This window comes from Leptodactylus fuscus, chromosome 2 (assembly GCF_031893055.1).
Source record: "Leptodactylus fuscus isolate aLepFus1 chromosome 2, aLepFus1.hap2, whole genome shotgun sequence".
NCBI classification, from domain to species: Eukaryota; Metazoa; Chordata; class Amphibia; order Anura; family Leptodactylidae; genus Leptodactylus; species Leptodactylus fuscus.
This window is the reverse complement of record NC_134266.1, coordinates 243,278,939-243,299,750: the sequence shown is the minus strand read 5'-3', so window position 1 is coordinate 243,299,750 and position 20,812 is coordinate 243,278,939. Positions and strand designations below refer to the sequence as shown.

The window sequence follows — 20,812 nt, the reverse complement described above, 5'->3', positions numbered from 1 at the left end:
AACAGATTTATTTTGGAAAAAAAACAGCAACATAAATAAACCTTCACTTCAGGCACTAAAAAAATAGCATTAATACAGTTAAAATTAGTATTAACCACAGCCTTAACTTCAGGCAAAACAGTGTGAAACAAAATCCTGCTCGTCTGAGCTCTAACAGTAAATATTAACAGTATGTGGGGCTTGCTACCAGCCACACAAATCAACCAAAAATAGCACTGTACCGTATCACAAGGCTCTCAGTGTGTCAGAACAGACCCGGGCACCTCCTCTCATTCCCAGAATCTGCCCAGAAGTGCAGGATCTGCAGCCTTTTATGGCCCAGTAATGAGCCTGGGACCTACATCTGGGCTGAGGCCTATTCAAGACCCTCATGGGACCACACGTAAGTCAGAAATATGGGGGACTCACACTCTTCCTGTCGCCTTCTCACAAGATATATCGATTTGCGTAAGCCCCCTTGGCATCAGTACTCTTTCCCTTGTTTAGCGATGGTCAGAGTCGGTGCATATACAGCAGATCCCATTCATTTCAATGGGAGCCGGCATACGAGCACTCCCCATTGAAGTGAATGGGCTGCTTTTTACTCTGCAAGCGCTCCCATTGAAGTGAATGGGAAGCGCTCACGTGTACGGCTCGGATTGAGCCGAGCGCCGGGCCCCTTTACACAGCGAGCTGTACACGCAAGCGCTTCCCATTCACTTCAATGGGAGTGCTCGTAGAGTAAAAAGCAGCCCATTCATTTCAATGGGGAGCGCTCGTATGCCGGCTCCCATTGAAATGAATGGGATCTGCTTTATACGCGCTGATTCTGACCATGTTTTAACGTTCAGAATCAGGCAGCGTATCTGTAGTGTGAAGGGGCCCTTATAGAGAAGGCGGAATGACTGTAGTGCAAGGTACTGATACTGATCAGGCACACCCAACCCAGAAACTCAAGGTTCAGGCTACACAGAATCTGGACAAAAAGTATACTAAGTGCATATGAAGTCCCCCTTTAAATAATGTAGTTCCTATTCAATGACTATAAACCGTAAGGGCTTGTGAAACTTTTCATTCTACAATGAATAATGCTGAAACTATATCGCCATAAAGTAAGAAAACGAATGACAAGCCCATCTCCATAAAGCCGCTTTTCTTTATTAGAATAGTGATTTACCGCGCGCTCATGTAGCAGAGCAAAGTTTCTAAGTGCACAGTGACTAATATAGATGAATTGTTGGATGAAGCGGGTTTTTCGCCTATAAGAGATAAGGATGTGCATAATTTATTCCGCCTAGAAATCCCCACTTTTGTGAGATCACATAGCAATGATAAAACATCTTTATGGGTAACCACCCCGCACGTATTATTATTAGATGTGATTTATACATAGGATTTATCCCCAATGTCATAATGACTTACAGCTCCTATAGGCTTGATACAAACCAGAGGCAACATACCAGAGAAAGCCTTTTGTCTCTGTTTGTCTCTGAGATGAAGATAAAGATCCAGTTTCCATTAAGCATGTAACACACGCATATATATCAAAGTTATGGCAGCACTTTCCCAAGCATAGCCCTTTATAATGCAGTACATTGTACATTGTCATGTTCACATCCTATCTATGTCTATGGACATTCCTAAAGGGTTTTTTATATTATAAAGTTCATAGTACAATATTTTATGATAATTGTAAATGATGAATTAAGCTTGAAAGATACATAGTGTTCCATGAAAGCACGCAGGAGAAGACGTGACCATCTATGGTAAGATATATTGTGTAGCTACAGAGGTATACAGTTGTAGACATGGAGGAAATCAAGATGTCTATCCTTTATCACCAACAGTTACCACTACTGTATTACATGGCGGTCTTAAGAATTGCTTCATCTTATTGGTGGATTTATGTACCTATGGAAGATCTGTCATCTCTTCTAACATGTATATTTTTGCAAATGCTTGTATTCTCCATGAAATAACAAGTTAGGGGCGTTCTCTTTATACCTCTGTGATGTATCAGTAGTGTGATTGTTTTCAATGGGAGCCGGTACTGTATACGCGGCGCTATTTTGCGGCCGACGCAAAATCACGGCCGCAAAATAGCGCCGCGTATACGGTACCGGCTCCCATTGAAAACAATGGGAGTGTATACGGCCCGCAAAACCTCCAGCGACGTCTACGTACCACATTACGTGCCATAATACATTGTGTGAACCCGGCCTCATCCCTAGTAGAATAGGAAGAAGAAGCATCCTGCTTGGTCTTGCTGTGGATTCCGCGGTTGATTCAGCCAAGGGGTCCGTGGCTCAAGACTCCCTCTCCTGCTTAGGTCCATTCATCCAGGCCTAATCAGGAGCGGATCCTGTGACGAAACGCTGATGTACTTCCACCGTGTGAACATACCCTAACAGGGTTCTGCAGGTCTTCTTTGGTGTTCTGTTATTTTTGACAGCAATACTAGGCATTTGAGTCCACCATAAAGATTTAGGCCTCTTCTCTTTATGCACAGAATATGTAGACATTGACTTTTAGCTCCATGTAAGCTTTGTAGTCATTATTATGCACACAGAGCAGATCGCCAGTAATATCTGTGAATCACTCCCATAGAGCTCACAATGTACATTTTTTCCCTATCAGTATGTCTTTGGAATATGGGATGGAAATCCATGCAAACACGGGGAGAACATACAGTTAGGGCCAGAAATATTTGGACAGTGACACAATTTTCGCGAGTTGGGCTCTGCATGCCACCACATTGGTTTTGAAATGAAACCTCTACAACAGAATTCAAGTGCAGATTGTAATGTTTAATTTGAAGGGTTGAACAAAAATATCTGATAGAAAATGTAGGAATTGTACACATTTCTTTACAAACACTCCACATTTTAGGAGCTCAAAAGTAATTGGACAAATAAACATAACCCAAACAAAATATTTTTATTTTCAATATTTTGTTGCGAATCCTTTGGAGGCAATCACTGCCTTAAGTCTGGAACCCATGGACATCACCAAACGCTGGGTTTTCTCCTTCTTAATGCTTTGCCAGGCCTTTACAGCCGCAGCCTTCAGGTCTTGCTTGTTTGTGGGTCTTTCCGTTTTAAGTCTGGATTTGAGCAAGTGAAATGCATGCTCAATTGGGTTAAGATCTGGTGATTGACTTGGCCATTGCAGAATGTTCCACTTTTTTGCACTCATGAACTCCTGGGTAGCTTTGGCTGTATGCTTGGGGTCATTGTCCATCTGTACTATGAAGCGCCGTCCGATCAACTTGGCAGCATTTGGCTGAATCTGGGCTGAAAGTATATCCCGGTACACTTCAGAATTCATCCGGCTACTCTTGTCTGCTGTTATGTCATCAATAAACACAAGTGACCCAGTGCCATTGAAAGCCATGCATGCCCATGCCATCACGTTGCCTCCACCATGTTTTACAGAGGATGTGGTGTGCCTTGGATCATGTGCCGTTCCCTTTCTTCTCCAAACTTTTTTCTTCCCATCATTCTGGTACAGGTTGATCTTTGTCTCATCTGTCCATAGAATACTTTTCCAGAACTGAGCTGGCTTCTTGAGGTGTTTTTCAGCAAATTTAACTCTGGCCTGTCTATTTTTGGAATTGATGAATGGTTTGCATCTAGATGTGAACCCTTTGTATTTACTTTCATGGAGTCTTCTCTTTACTGTTGACTTAGAGACAGATACACCTACTTCACTGAGAGTGTTCTGGACTTCAGTTGATGTTGTGAACGGGTTCTTCTTGACCAAAGAAAGTATGCGGCGATCATCCACCACTGTTGTCATCCGTGGACACCCAGGCCTTTTTGAGTTCCCAAGCTCACCAGTCAATTCCTTTTTTCTTAGAATGTACCCGACTGTTGATTTTGCTACTCCAAGCATGTCTGCTATCTCTCTGATGGATTTTTTCTTTTTTTTTCAGCCTCAGGATGTTCTGCTTCACCTCAATTGAGAGTTCCTTTGACCGCATGTTGTCTGGTCACAGCAACAGCTTCCAAATGCAAAATCACACACTTGGAATCAACCCCAGACCTTTTAACTACTTCATTGATTACAGGTTTACGAGGGAGACGCCTTCAGAGTTAATTGCAGCCCTTAGAGTCCATTGTCCAATTACTTTTGGTCCCTTGAAAAAGAGGCGGCTATGCATTACAGAGCTATGATTCCTAAACCCTTTCTCCGATTTGGATGTGGAAACTCTCATATTGCAGCTGGGAGTGTGCACTTTCAGCCCATATTATATATATAATTGTATTTCTGAACATGTTTTAGTAAACAGCTAAAATAACAAAACTTGTGTCACTGTCCAAATATTTCTGGCCCTAACTGTACAAACTCCTTGCAGATGGTTTTATGCCCTTGGCGGGATTTGAACACCAGGACTCCAGCGCTGCAAGGTTGCAGTGCTAACCACTGAGCCACCGTCCCATAAAAGTTGACCATAGTTATTATCTTCAAAGTCAGAGGTATTCTTCTGTTGTGCCCATTATGGTGTCAGAGCCTAGTCCAACCTGAGGTTCTTTGGTTACTCTTGTGGGCCTGTCCGACCATGGGAATAGTATTGCAGAGATGACAGTTTTAGATTGTATGAGATTCATTATGGCTATATTAGAAAATTCATCCTTCAGTAACAAAAAATAGATTATAGTATCGAAAACTGTATGTTGTCATCTAACTGAAGGAATTATCTTTTTTTGTCATCTTTAAGGATAATGTTATATTTGAGAGGCTGTCAAGAGATTCCCAATACATGGAGCAGACGCTAAACCACCTGGAACAATTTGCTTCTGAAGGTAATCCTGTTGTTCCTATTGCTGTGAATCTCACCATTATGGTTAAAGGGGTCTCCCAAGTTTCATCAATAATGACCATCCCTAGGTGGGTGGAGTTGATCTGTTGGAACCTCATGTGAATGAATGTGGTGGTGCCTTCACCTTTTCTCAATCCAAGTATGGGGTCTGTGATTGCTACTTAGTACTAAGTGCATGGTTCTCATGACTAGTGATACCACCATTGACTATTTTAATACTCCAGATAAGCAAAAATGATATGTATGGTCAGAAGCTTTGGGTCTCCTACAACGTTGAAGAAGAGAGCAGAGCAGGGCATATCAAGCTGATAGACGAAATTAAGGACTATAACTATAACTAAGGTAACCCCCAAAATAATGTTGGATAATCCAGAGTCAAGAAGAAGAAAGACGTAGTCTGGATAAAAAGCCAGGACAATTGGTCCTCCAAAAAGACATCTGGTATCTTGTGGTTGAGAATGGTCAAATGTAGGGAACAGGATACACCAATAATGCAAGGAGAAGATGTTGGAGTCAGAAATAAGAAGCTTATATTTTAACCCTATAAACCCCTACTAACCCTATAAACTCATACCGTTTTTCCTTAGACGTTACATTTATTCCAAGTAAAAGATGCCAGTGCACATGATGGAAAACACTTTGCAGCGAAGAGAATCTTTCCATGCAAACATTTTTTACACTTTCTGCAGACACTGCCGTCAATGTTTAATAAGGACACTGTATCTCTTTTATGGCCCATGTGTCATCCTACAACAGCGCTCCATTAATGACAGCGCAGAACACAACGCCTTAAACACAACTTAAAATTTTCCATGTGTCTCCATCCAAATAAGAGAGAAAAATATTTTCAGCTTTAAATAAAAAAGAGCAAATATTTGGCTGTTAAAATGGTGATCTCTCAATTTACTGGAAGCAAAGTCATGATTTTTGAAGTTTACTCGCTCTGAAATCTAAAATATAGTACTTTATAATAGATCTTGGAGGGAACGGCCAGTCTTAAGATTAAAAGGATAGGTAGTTCAACAAATGTAGTTAATACTTACCTTCTACTTATTTTCTCTTTGTGTACTGCCTGGTTGTGTTTTACATAGTAACATAGTAGATGAGGTTGGATGAAGACATCAGTCCATCAAGTCCAACCTATAACCCTCCAATCCCTACAGTGTTGATCCAGAGGAAGGCAAAAACCCCCATGAGGATTACGCCAATTGCCCCATTTCAAGGGAAAAAATTCCTTCCCGACTCCATTCTGGCAGTCAGTATAAAACTCTGGATCAACGTGTCCTTAAAAACTAGAATCGATAACCCGTAATATTGTTCTCTTCAAGAAAGGCATCCAGGCCCACTTTGAACAGGTTCAATGAATCCACCATCACCACTTCCCGGGGCAGAGACTTCCATAGCCTCGCTGTTCTTACTGTAAAGAATCCCCTTCTTTGTTGCTAGTTAAACTTTCTCTCCTCCAGACGTAGAGGATGTCCCCTTGTCACTGTCACTGGCCTAGAAGATCATTAGAAGATCCATTAGGGCAGAGCTGTAAGCTGTGACTACAAGGAGTCTGTTGTAGTCAGACATACCTCTTGTCTCCTCATTGGTTCAGGATCCTCTTTCCCTCCCACCCTACCTCTTCTGATTGGCTCCTGCATATATACAAGTAGGATGAGCAGCACCCCAGAGTGCTCCTGCTTTTATTGTTTGTCTCTTGGGCCTCTGGGTTGTATTTATGTGTTCTGTGTACTGTACATAGTGTTCTGCAGCTCATTACATTTTTGTTCCCTGTAGTTCCCCCATTGTATTTCAAGCCCCACACTTGGTACAACCCTGGCTTATCACAGGCTACAGGGCGGGGTCTTGGATACTTAGGTTTCCTGAATGAACTGTGGGGGTGAGTTCACACAGGGATTTTTGGTCAGGATTTTGAGGCCGTATCCGCATCAAAATCCTGACCAAAAAGACGGCTCCCATTGAAATCAATGGGAGCTGGTCAGGTCTTTTTTCTGGGAGCTGTTTCTTCCGGCTCCCGGAAAAAAGAAGCGAGATGCTCATTCTTCAGGCTGAGTCGCCTCGCGATGCGGCCTGAAGACACTCCCTCCTCCAGACTAGGCCCATACATTGGACCTAACCCGGAGCGGAGTGCACGACTGGATGCCAGTGCAGTGCATCGGCATTCAGCCGTGGCTACCTGTTTTTTGGTCCAGAACCTGAGGTGGCCTCAGCCTCAGTTACTAGACCAGAAATCCCCGTGTGAACGTATCCTTAGAGCTCAATGGAGTCTAGAATGTGGCAGTGAGCAGTAAACAGTGCATGCCAGCAATGACAACTGAGGCCTAACAGTTTGCAGACGGCCCCTAGGTGGAAGATTCAACCAGAGATAGCCCTGTGCTAGGGAGTTGAGCTGTCTAAAGATTGAACTTTGTGCCAGGAGGAGCAATGGAGTTCTGTGACAAGAACTTTATACAAGGTAACCAGATCCCTGTCAGGACTACCCTGCACTACAACCCCCAGTATCTGGGAGAGGTGGAGGAGAGGAGGTATAGTTGGAGTTGGAGTGGAGTTTATCCTTTAAGTCTTAACATCCCTGGGCACCCTTCTAAGACCAAGGCTGGAAAGTTGGACCCTGGAGAACTACAACCCTCATTTGGAAGCTGCTTGTTGTTTTATCTGTTGAGTTGCTGAGTAAACTACCACCTTGTTTCAACTGCACATTTACCTACCTGGGTAATTTCTGTCTTACCATCAGGGCTCTTCTGACTTCCATTACACTGACTCGGAGTAGAGAGGTCTCCTCTCCACCTGGAAGCGCCCCGCGAGAAACTACTACCATCACCATTATATAGTGCTGCATGACCCCCCTCAGCAGTGTTTGGCTTAAGAACATAGCTGGAGAAAGTGGTTGAGTGTGCTCGGCCTAACTGGTGACATGTCGTCCGCCCTTACTACTCCCAGACTCCAGTTCCCTCCATCTGGGCAAGTGCAATGAGAGCTGCTTTCTATGACAGCAAGGATACAATGATTATAAAATGCAGATCAAGATCTTCAAGATCTGCAGCGAAAAAATTTTCCGCAACTGTTGCCTCCGCCTTGCTGTGGTGAGATAGTAATCGCACAGCAGAAAGAGAATTGATTCATACATATCACTGAAAACCCATGGGGCTCTTATTTCTAAGAAGCCGTCCTAAAGAGTCAGACTAACATGAGAAAAACTAAATTTGCAAGACTCTAGACTGCAAACCCCCCAAAAATCTAATACATTGTTTAAAAGTCGGAATATTCTGTAACCCATCCAAAACTATTGTTTGGCTGTAAAACCAAGCTGTCACTTTAAATCCAATTATTAAAAAATGAGAATGTGTTTAATAATGTGTTACAACTTTTTGCCGGATACCTTATACTTGTCCAAGCCAAGACAGCCTTTAAACAAGACCAGAAAAATTTGTTGGAGAGATAAGGATGACTATATCTTACAAGAAAACCTAAGGAATGATCATTTCTTGGATGAGAGCGCTCTGCACGGGAATGATTTAAAGGTTTTATCAAAGCCTGACACTTCTAAGTGTATTAACATCTCGAGGAGTTTGATAAGTAGCTTTATAATGGGGCGATGTCTCACCACCACCACTTTTTATGTCCTCGGCGATAGTGCTGGCCAGGCTGCAGCTTAACATAACACCGGCTGTATAATCTACCGCCTTGTCCAGGACCAGAATATATATCTCAGAATCCAGATTTTAGAAGAAAGGAATTGTTCTTTTTTGGGGGCAATTTGTGTGTCTCAAGGAAATCCCAGGAGACAAATATCCAAAATCCAAAAAATGTAGGTCTATTTTTTAATTAATGTCTATGGAAGGTTTTTTTTTTTCCTTTGTCAGATTAGTTCCTGAGTTGTATAGTTTATAAACTTTATAGTATATTACCCACTCCTGTCACACATGCATTAGCGACAGCAAGTATTTAGATATACAATATATATATGCAAGTGTTGAGAAATACACTCATAGGCGAAAAAAATAACGTACCCACATATAAATGTCAGTGCAAAACTTGGCATGCAGTTATGTAAATGGTTACATGTGTGGTTGGATTAGACCCTGGGCCTTGCCAAAAGTAGGCGTAAAATGCTACCCCACTGTTCTATAAAAAACCTCAGAGGTTACTTTTGGGTAGTGTACTTCTTGGCGAGAGACGGCGTTGGCTGATAGACAATGCACTCAAAGATATTTGGCCCAGGGCACATCATTGAAGTGAGAGAAACTAGACTATGGTTGTTTCATCGAATTGCACCCTCTTAGCTGTTAGAAGGTGTTGGAGCAGTGGTTACATGAAGGCATGTACACAAGGCGAGAAGGCTCCAGAGAGACCACCAGTAGAGAGGATAGCTTGATCCACAGGCACAAGCAGCTCCCACAGTTGCCTTGTTCACCATCCAGATATACCCCGTCTCTGCCCTCACTATTTCAGGACACGTAGCAGAAGGATATTTTGTATCACGGTGTCCACTGACCACCAGCCCCCGTTGCCTTTGTTTGTAGCACTGTCGTGATTGAGAACCTTGGACTTCTATGGGATGGAACGCTATTGTCTTTAACAACTAATCCTGATTATGTTTAGGATCCAGTAACGATCGAGTTTGATCATGGAGGCCTCATTGTCGGCCATCATACTACAGTCATGAGTTGTATTTGACAATGTCTGTCTATACACTATATCTATCTAGTTACATTTCGTATATCCATCTAGTATCTATCTTTCTTTCTACATGACTCCTTACCTATATGTATAAAATATTTGTATTTCCTTTTGTTAAGGCTTGAGGACTTTGTGTATTGCATACACAGACCTTGATGAGTCCGAGTACAAGGAATGGCTGAAGGTCCACAATGAAGCCAGTGTGGTTCTGAAGGACAGAGTTCAGAAACTTGAGGAGTGTTATGAGCTTATAGAAAAGGTGAGTAATGCAGAGTCAGATGACCTTTGACTTTGCAGCTGTTTCTGCACTACAACTCCCAAGATCCTCAGCCAGTCCATGGCAAAGGTTGGGTTCCCCCTGCTGTTGTGTTTGCAAGAAGTTGCTGAGCATATGGCGGTATCACATTATTACCAATGACACCTTCATTCTGGAAACTTTCACAATATTGTCTGTATTGTAAACTTTGTTTTTGTTCCCTGAAATACTTGCACTCCAGGCTACAAGACCCTTCGATCCTTGAGATATTTTCTTACAGTGACTGTCGGCACAAAGAAGGAACAGGGCCACTTGGGAAAAACATATAGCAAGCTATGACTTCACCATGAACTTGATATTAGAGCTCGGTGTGACACCGTAACCCTTTATTACCCTGTTGTAATTATCACAAAAAGAAAAACATGAAATATCCGCACTATCATGTGGTCCCCTAAGCATCGGGTTTAGCAGTGAAGACCTTGAGGCTTTCCTGAAAATATGAAACCAATTAATATCCTGTATGAAGATCCCTCTAAATAGTTATGGATAGCTGACTGTCAGAAGGGCAGGGCTAAGGTGAAACAGGGGATTATGGACGGAAAGGAGGGCTTGTAGTTTGGGTTATTAATACTGCAATTGAAGCTAAATTGGTAACAGGATTGTGGAAGGGTGGCCATATCGTAACTAACTGTCCTAATAAGATACTAATATTACATTGCAATACCTTACCTTGCAGGTGGTGGAAGCCAAATACTGCTCGCATCAAGTAGTAATCATGTTGGGAAGTGACCTATTATGGATAAAGAAGGGTCTTCCCTCTAACAACTCTTATCTTCTACCCATAGGATATGGTCTAAGCATCTGAATGCTAAGGGTCTGACTGCAGTGATCATAAGAATGGGACCTCTAAATCCTCTGTGTGAATGCATCGACTGCCACACAAGCCATGCGGCTGACGGAATGATGGTCACTTATCTGCACTACTGGAGCGTGATCATTAGAGATCCCAAAAATCAGATACTTATATGCTATGCTGTGTACAGAGGATATGTTGGTAGAGACAAAAGCCCACTCAGGCTAAGGTCCCACCTGGTGTCCCATAGCAAAAAAGCGCCGGGGGAAAAAACGCGGCAGCAACACATCAAGGTGCTTTAGACATACCCGCGTTTCTGTAGGTATAGTTGACACGCCACGGCATATCCGCTGCAAGGTTATTACCGCACAGTAGGCATGTGTTTTGCTAGAATCCCATCCAGTTTACCCTTACCGTAAAATGCTGTGATTTTTCCTGCAGCATTTGCATCATGGGAAAATCATGGCGCTTATGCCACATGGGGCCTCGGTCAAAAGACAAATTTTTAAGGGGTTAAAGTAAAACCCTGCTGAATTTGGCAGCTCTAGATGATCATCTAAGGTGTACTGACTTTTTCATGATGGCAGATGTTGGGGATAAGAAGGCTTGGATGTTGGACTTCAACCATGCACAATCTTTTTGTTCTTTGACTTGTTCTCCTAGTCCCATTCACTCTATTGGGTCATGGGTGCAAGTGTAAATGGGTGAATCTTTATTATTAACATACACCCCAGAGCCCCGTATGTGGAGTGCAGCTGGGGAGGCCAGAACTTTTGTTCCTCTTCCACCCCTGCTGATGTTCTGACTTTTGGTTTGACTCTAGTCTGTGTAATAGGGCTGTGGTCCAAGTAGAGGGGAGTCAGTGATTTCAGTGAGATTTGGAGTGGCTGTGGGGGAGACAGGGGAATGGGAGTTCCTGCCTCCCCAACTGCCCTCCACACAGGTAATAAGCTGGGCTCCGGAGGACTGGGGTTTATATTAGTAATAAAGCGTAACCAGTGCAGGGGATGTACTTAGACGCTTTATTACTCCTTGGATAACTCCTTCAATAGGTGTAACTGGCTACATAAAGTGTTCAACTATCAATTTACTAATCCTGAGAATGAGCGCTATTATTCTAGTATCTGCATTTCTCACATTTCTCAGCTTAGCATTTTCAACTTTTCAATTTTTCCAGAACTTGATGCTTCTTGGGGCCACAGCGATTGAGGACCAGCTGCAAGGAGGAGTCCCGGAAACTATCGCCACATTGATGAAAGCAGAAATCAAAATCTGGGTGTTAACGGGAGACAAACAAGAGACTGCCATCAACATAGGTATTCATTGTAACTCGTTCATTGCTTTTCATAGAAAGTCCGCAGGTTTTCCTCTGCAAACCTTCTGCTTTCATTATACTCTACGGAAACTGCCGGCATTTCCATTGGCATAATTGACATGCTGTGATTTCCAAAAATGCAACGGTTTTGAAAGTCACAGCATTTCCTTTGCAGGTATTTTCTTTGCTAGAATCCCATCCACTTTGCAGGGACTGTTTTTGCCGCAGTGTTTACACCACATGGAGCCCTGGCCTCAAAAGGTCCATTCACACTGAGTATTTTTGGCAAGGAAAAAATCGGCTTCAGGAATTAGGAAATGGTTTTCTCCTCCAGCACAGTGTATAGACCTTGAAATATCCGCTAGCGGTTTTTCCACGCGTTGTTTGCCAATTCCACATGGATTTTCCACCTCCCATTGACTGCGTTGGTTTTTGCAGGTGGAATCCGCCTGAAGGAAGCTTTTTTTCTGCTAGCAGAACCCATAGAACTCTATTGGGAAGGCTTTTTTTTTGCACGTTGATTCTGACACGAATTCAGCACCAAAATCCTCACCAAAAAACTCCATGTGAATGGGCCCAAAGGGGTTTTCTGGCGAGAGTTATACAGGAAATATATACCAGGGCTTGACTGGTGTAGACTGCCATTCCCATTCTGGCAGATGGGTGTTTGCCTGATTTATTGAGAGTCCAGAGCCTCTTGATAATTTTGGGAGCCTTGCAATTGTCAGGGCCTGTATTAAGACTGACGTACAAAATACCAGTCTTATTAAAGCGGCCCCATTGTGTATACTGTAATTCTGTTCAATACTCTACTGCTTTGTTGCTGACAGCTGTCTCTGTATTTGGCAGGATACTCGTGCAGGCTAGTCTCGCAGACAATGTCACTCATACTGGTGAATGAAGACTCTCTGGATGTGAGTACCTGTTATTCCTTCTTGCTGTTATAATACTCTTGCATTTTATCCGACTTTGTTAAAATGAAACTTGGTGCAGCAGGAAATCTCTGTAATAATAATTGTGGACAAGACTTTTATTAGAGTCTATCAGGTTTCCATTGATATTCTGGTGCTCTTGATGGCTGCAGACTGTGATCTTCTTACAATAGTCAGTCTACTCTGTATAATCCTGCAGTATCTTAATCTTTTGAACATGTGGATGAATTGTTTAAACAATATATGTGTATAAAAAACCGCCATATTGATCAGGAGCACAGCGAGAATCAAAGGAAATACTTAACATTGTGTACTCGGTGACAGGTCTTCGTGGCGTATTCACATTGAGTCCTGTGCAGGAATAGGGTCGGATCGCCACTGTACAGAACTCTTAGTTCAGTATTTATTTCCTTATTTATATAGCACCATCATATACCGCAGCGCTTTACAGATATAGTAGTATTCTGGTTATTCGGGAGCTCAGTGGATCAGATGTCACTATAATGCTGTGGGTTGCATTCACCCAACTTCTGGCAAATACTGCCATCTTCCCCAGATAGACTCAAACATGTGAATAAGGCTAGAGTGAACAGAGTGTTAAAGGGAACCTGTTAGGGGGCATTCACACGGAGGAAGTTGGCGCTGATTCTGCAACAATAACTCGCAACAGAATCAGCGCTGAAAAAAAGACTCCCATTGACTTCAATGAGTTCCATTTTCCGCGCAGAACCCATTGAAATCAATGGGAGGCTTTTTGTCCCATTGATTTCAATGGGTTCCGCACAGAAAACGGAACCCATTGAAGTCAATGGGAGTCTTTTTTTTCAGCTCTGATTCTGGCACGATAACTCGCAGCAGAATCAGCGCCAATTTCCTCCGTGTGAATGCCCCCTTATACTGATAGTGGAATATGGTCTGCAGACAACATGTTACAGAGCAGGAGGAGATGAATTGATTGATATATAGTGTAATTTAATGGAAATATACACGCAGTATAACTTTCATTTTATTTAACTTATTAAAAACCAGGCCGATTTAATTTTTTTTATTCCATTTTCTTCATATTCTTCCACGAGCCAGTACTTTTTTAAATTTTTTAATTTTGTTTTTAGCATAGCCATATGTGTGCTTGCCTTAAAAATTTTTTATTGTAGAATTCTATTTTTGCATCATATTAACTGTATTCTGTGGGTCAGTATGAGATGAGATGAGTATGGCAACACCACATTTAGACTAGGTTAGATCTGCGCTTGGATTCCGTTTAGGGCAGGACTTTTCTCTCTGCATTTTCGGGGTGGTAACCACTTTTTAGGTCATGGCGTTTTACAGTCAGGGTAAAGTGGATGGGATACTAGTGAATTCCATGCCCTCTTTGCGGTAAAAAATGCGGTTAAAACACGTTCAGAATCAGCGTGTATAAAGCAGATCCCATTCATTTCAATTAGAGCCGGCATACAAGCGCTCCCCATTGAAATGAATAGGATGCTTTTTTCTCTACGAGCGCTCCCATTGAAGTGAATGGGAAGCGCTCACGTGTACGGCTCGCAAAGAGCCGAGCGCCGGGCCCCTTCACACAGCGAGCCGTACACGTGAGCACTTTCCATTCACTTCAATGGGAGCACTCCTAGAGAAAAAAGCAGCCCATTCATTTCAATGGGGAGCGCTCGTATGCCGGCTCCTATTGAAATGAATGGGATCTGCTTTATACGCGCTGATTCTGACCGTGTTTTAACGTTCAGAATCAGTCACCGTATCCATAGTGTGAATGCACCTTTAAGCTCTGCGGGAAGAATCGTGATGAGTTGCTGCCGCGGTTTTATCCACATCGCTTTTTTGCTGCGGGACGCCCTGTGAGGCCTTAACCCTAAGCGGATTAGGTTTCCCTAAGCGGACCTGGAGAACAGATGGGTAGCGCAGTTTAATATACTAGACAACCCCATTAATTTTACTAATTCTGTTCATGTCTGTGGGTTAAAAAAAGATTGTGAAATCACCGATGAAGTCATCAGCTCTGCAGCACATTGCACACCCTGACTACTAAATAGTTAATCCAGTGCGCTCGGGATCCTGTATATACTACAATAGTGTTATTCTGTCATAAACGGCCCAAGATTAATGACACTTCTGCTTAAATTTACATTTTTGGACAGAATATAATTGGAAGTGGTTTGTAGAACTTGGAGATTTTTGTACAAATATTTTTCTATACATAAAGGAATGTTAATTTCATAGTTAATGGGATTTTGATCACATTTTGATTTTATGTTGAAGTTATATTTTCTTAAGGTCTCCATAAATCATGCGAGGAATAAATTGGGCCTCGCTGAACCAAATGCCGGCCAACTTTTCTAGTAGGGAAACGCTTGCCATATACTGTGGTGTTATACTGATTGTGTTACTTAGGATGAATGGTGCATTCACACGGCTGGTCTAAGTCATCTAGGTATCGTATAGAATGGTGTGCTATAGAGGTCAAAAATATCATTCGAGATAAAAAAATAATTTAAATTATAATTTGACGTGTATTGGATATTGCTGATTCTGAAGTTTTTGGTACATAGTACGGAAGTAGAATGCATACACATGATGTAATATAATTGGAAAAAAACGGTAGTAGAGCCAGGTGTACGCAACATATCGTGTGCCAGCACCCTTTGGTACAACGTAGGGTATTAAAGGAGTTATTCCAGGCGGTAAATAAAGCTTAGCAGTACACTGATTAAACTATATTACTAATACATACCTCCCAAATTTTAAAGGACAGAAAGAGGGACAAAATGTGGGCGGACCATGGCAAATTTAGCTCCACCCACTTCTAAATGGACTCCGCCCATTCCTATCCATTTCTCATTGGGTACACCCTTCACCCCACATCTCTCCCCCCCATAGTACACCCAAGCACCCCACATTTTTCTCCTCCACGGTACACCCATTGACCCCACATCTCCCTCCACACACACAGTCCACCCTGCACCCCACACATCCCCCCTCCCAGTACCTTACACCCCACATCTCTCCATCTTCCTGCACTGCACGGGATACAAAGACATGCCTACCCATTCACGTGACCATGTAATATCAGACAGGTTTTACTGAGTACTGTATTCAGCCTTTTAACTGGGATAAGAGGATGTGGTGATCGGGGAAAGGGTGGCAGCAGTCTAAAATTGGGACTGTCCCATGGGATCTGGGACGGTGGGGAGCTATGCTAATATGTACCCCAGAGACCCAAAGTTACCCGTGTGGAAGACGGCTGGGGAGGCCAGGACTCTTATTCCACTGCCTCAACTGCTGACACGCCATCTAATAACAATAAAGTGGAGCCATTCATGTGACCGAGAGTTAGATCATCAGCAGGTGAGGTAGCTGTCTTTCACAAAGGTAACTTTGGGACACTCGGGCCTACCTAGTTCAGGGAATGCCCTGGTAAACTTTATTATTCCCTGGATAACCCCGTTAACATAATTTTCACGGCTGCTTCCTGCTAGTAACTCATTTATTACCTGGTTCTGTCCAGTGGCAAAGACTTATCCTACAAAGTATAGTAGAGCCCAAAAAAGCTATATAAGGCTGTATTCACACGGAGTAACGCCAGCGTGTATCACAGCCGTACACGCCGGCGTTACAGCAGGGCTGCCGTACACTTCCCATTCATCTCTATGGGAGCCGGCATACGAGCACTCCCCATAGAAATGAATGGGCTGCTTCTTTCACTGCGAGCAGTCCCATTGAAGTGCTCATGCCGGAGCGTACACGCCGGCACTTCCCATTCACTTCAATGGGACTGCTCAGAGTGAAAGAAGCAGCCCATTCATTTCTATGGGGAGCGCTCGCATGCCGGCTCCCATAGAGATGAATGGGAAGTGTACGGCAGCCCTGCTGTAACGCCGGCATGTACGGCTGTGATACACACTGGCGTTACTCCGTGTGAATACAGCCTAAGTGTAGTACAGTCTAACAACTGCAGGAGAATGTGTCCCCTTCAGCAGCCTCCTGCACCACCTAACCTCTCCATAGACTTCTGTGGACTACCTGGGAATGCCCTGGTAAACTTCATTATTTCCTGGATAACCCTGTTAATATAATTTTCACGGCTGCTTTATTACCTCATTCTGTCCAGTGGCAAAGACTTATCTTACAAAGTATAGTAGAAATAAAAAATCTATCTAAGGCTAAGGCCCCACGGGACGTCCTGCACCAATAAAGCACTGTGGAAAAAACTGCAGCGGCAACGCATTGCAGTTCTTCCCGCAGCACTTTAAACAGAAAGTTTGTGGAGTTTTTCTCTACGACCTTCTGTTAAAATTATACCTATGGGGAAACCGCTAGCATTTTCGTAGGTATAATTGATATGCTGCAATTTCCAAATCTGCGTTGGTTTTGCAAATCGTGGCATGTCTGCACGGCGGTTTTTGCCTCACTAGAATCCCATTCACTTTGCCTGTACTGTAAAATGCTGCAATTTTTCCCATGGGGCCCCCTCCTAAGTGTAGTAGTGTCTAGCAACAGCAGGAGAATGTGTCCCCTACAGCAGCCTCCTGCACAACCTTACCTCTCCATAGACTTCTATGTTACGAAGTAGGAAAGCAGTCTGTGATATGTATAAAAGAAAAATCCTTTCTGCACAAAGATTCTTATTTTCTGTATTATTTCTATTTTAATAATTGGATTTACATTTTTAAACATATTGTCACAGTTTTTGTGCCAATTTTTTTATGCAGTTTTTTTTTTTTTTTTTAGCAAAAGCCAGGAGTGGATTTACCGTATATACTCGAGTATAAGCGACCCGAATATAAGCCGAGGCCCCTAATTTTACCACAAAAAACTGGGAAAACTTATTGACTCGAGTATAAGCCGAGGGGGGGAAATGAAGCAGCTACTGGAAAATTTCAAAAATTAAAGTGGTCGGAGTTTTTGGGTGCAGTAGTTGCTGGGTGCTGGGGAAGGGGAGGGGGTGTTTTGGTTGTCAGTCTGCCCCTTCCCTGAGCTTGAGGACTGTTTTTACTTCCCCCACTTGGAATTCAGTCTGGCTGTATATAGAGTATCTGCAGTGCTCCTATTAACCCCTTCCCGACGGAACAGGAGCACTGCAGATCCTCTATATTCAGTAGACTGGGCACTTTCAGACACAGAGATGCCTAATGTGTATGTGTTTCACAGTCATTTTCTACTTTTATATGTATTCTAGGGAAAGTGAGAGTGATTTAGAACTTTTATTTTTTTTAAATCTTTTTTTTTTTTGCACTATTTTATGGGAGATTCTATACATTACTATTGCGGCTGGTCATAGACCCCCACCGCCTAAAAAAAAAAAAAAAAACATTTTTTTTTTTTTTTGCTGACTCGAGTATAAGCCGAGGGGGGCTTTTTCAGCACAAAAACTGGGCTGAGAAATTCAGCTTATACTCGAGTATATACGGTAATATGAAGGGGATATACAGTATAAAGTAAGGACGACTTTACATAGGATCCACTTCTTTCTTTGCTTTAAAAATTGCAGTGACGTTTTTCCAAAAAAAGCACAAAAACAAAAGCGTGAAACCACCCTAAATATTATATCTATTGTCCAGTAACTGTCTTCTGGTCCCTGCCCACCCCCTGGGGCATTTGCCATGATATACTAGATAAATACCTGGAGCGTATCACAATATTCCCGATGACCCGCCTGCTATAGATCATGTGTATCCCCTCTGCTAAATTTCATGACTTTTTCTCATCATTAGTTTGATATTAAACACAAATAGCACATCTAGCTGTAGAATCTTAGCTTAGCCTTTGAAGCCGGAGCTGATGTGTATTTCTGATGTGAATAAATGCCGGTGGATTGAAGATATTTATATTTTCTTGGGTAATTGTTATGTTGGTTAAATGAAGCAGATCCAAACCAACAAAGAAGTCTCTTCCATTCCGAGTGTAGAAATTCTGAGATAATTGTAAAACATTCCGTTTGCAGTTTGATGTTTTCCTTCTCGGAGATTTTATTTATTTTCCTTTTGTCTTTGTTTTTGTTGTGTTTTTTTTTTTTTTTGTGATATTTTTTTAATCTTATCTTCAAGCGTTGCAAAAACTGGCGATTGAGTAAGTGTTTTGATCTCCATCTAACCACCTCAAAAACTGGTTATTGATGAGATGCAATCAATCACGTCTGTTCTTTCCATTGCAAATGGCTCTCTCCGCAGGGAACCATTCCTGCAGCTTTGTAGGAATAGGGGGGAAAGGTACGGTGTTATTTTATGGAGAGCGATCCCTCATAGATTATCTGCAGGAATGAATTCTTCTAGGAATGCTTTGCATCAAATCTTCTTATACCTTTGTGATTTTGGAATAGTTTCTGTCTCTTTCCGACACTGAATGAATCAAGTTAATCTCAGAGTCGGACATTATTTTAAGTATTCTGACATTTGTGGGCCGTGGGGATCACTTGAGGATTTGTGTATGTTGTGAAATGCGCAGGGATGTGTACGATGACCTCTGGTGCACTTTTCTACTAATAGTTGCTGGCATGTGCCATAAAATGTGTATTTATGTAGCTTATATATGCAGTATAGAGTATGTAGACACAAACTAGTAAAAGTGATTACTTTTGTATTGAAAAGGACCACCTCCAAAAACTTGAGCTTTATCCTTTAACAGGCATTAGTGCAGATAGTTTTGGTATATGATATGCTATCTAGGCTCCCTAATGTCAAGTGGGTGGTGTCAGGCAGGGGTGGTAAGGGGGCATGACACAGAACTTCAATCAGAGGTGGACCGTGTCAGAGTTCAGAATTACCACCCTTGCCAGTCGTGCCTGACACAGCTGGCACAGCAACCCCTTCAGTGTGCCAATCGATTGAAGTCGCGAAGCTCAGGCCTCATCAGACATGGATGTATAGCCTGAGAATAGGCCATCGGTGTTTCCACAAGATAAGGCTATGGTGAGGATCCATCTGCTCAAGAGAATGGGGACCTGAAGTTCTTCTGAATACTCCATGTGAATGGAGCAGTAGTGCACGTGTGTAGCCAGAGGACTGCTGACCTAGTAGCCCCATAGAAGTGAATAGAGTGTTGGCCACATGTGCACCATTGTTTCATTCACATGGAACACTCCGGGGAACTTTGGGCATGTTCTTGATTGCTGTGTGTCTGTCACCACAACCCAGCCTCGCAAATAGATAGGTTAGGGTCACCCAAATCAAATGATGTTTTCCCCTTAATTGGTGCCTCTGGTGCTGAGAGATTGCTGTTCTTGCCAATATGCAAACAAGCTTTTTGGAGCAATGGCACCGCCCTTGTTGCTCAAAAGAACTTTATTTGCATATTAACAAGAACAGCAATATCTCAGTGAGAGACCTGTTGATGAACGGGCTACAGCAATGCGGGTATACCCTCAGACCTCAACAGTGTAACTCCTTATGGTACTTTCATGGGAGTCATTTTTTATGGTGTGGGTGAAGAAGGTCAAAGGTTGGATTTATGTGCAGTTTTTGGTTAGGTTTTTAATGTAACTATTTAGGCAAAAAAATGATGCGACGTATATAGGAACGTCTTTATGGCCTTTCAAAAAAATAAATAAACTCTTCAAAAGATGTATCGAAAGCTGCATGTGTGATTCTAGTTATAAGTCAAGGCTCCGCGTTGCAGAACAGCTGCTTTTAGGCTACGGCCCCACATTGCCAAACTGCAGCTTTTTTGTTGCGGTTTTTTGAGCCAAAATCAGGAGTGGTTGACGCAGAAGGTAGAGGTATAAGAGCTTCCTATATATTTCTCATTCCTTGAGTAGCCACTCCTAGGTTTGGCTCAAAAAAATGCAGCAAAATCTGCAACAAAAGCTGCAAAGCTGCAAATTGGGGTGTTAGCCTTATAGTTGTAAATCAGTGGCGTAACTACCGTGGTAGCAGCAGTAGCAGCTGCCACAGGGCCCGGGCCATTAGGGGGCCCGGTGACAGCCGCTACCGCTGCGGTTTTTTTTCAATAGGCAGTTACGGGC

General features: G+C 42.7%; 1 protein-coding gene across 2 annotated transcripts in view; it reads left to right on the top strand.

Moving 5' to 3' along the window:
* Positions 1 to 20,812, top strand: part of ATP8A2 (ATPase phospholipid transporting 8A2) — a 576,493-nt gene that overhangs the window by 182,290 nt on the left and 373,391 nt on the right. For both annotated transcript variants that reach the window (XM_075265950.1, XM_075265949.1), the window contains 4 exons: positions 4,700 to 4,784; positions 9,607 to 9,746; positions 11,774 to 11,912; positions 12,761 to 12,825. In XM_075265950.1, the coding sequence (XP_075122051.1) occupies positions 4,700 to 4,784; positions 9,607 to 9,746; positions 11,774 to 11,912; positions 12,761 to 12,825 (429 nt within the window). The remainder of the gene's footprint in view (positions 1 to 4,699; positions 4,785 to 9,606; positions 9,747 to 11,773; positions 11,913 to 12,760; positions 12,826 to 20,812) is intronic.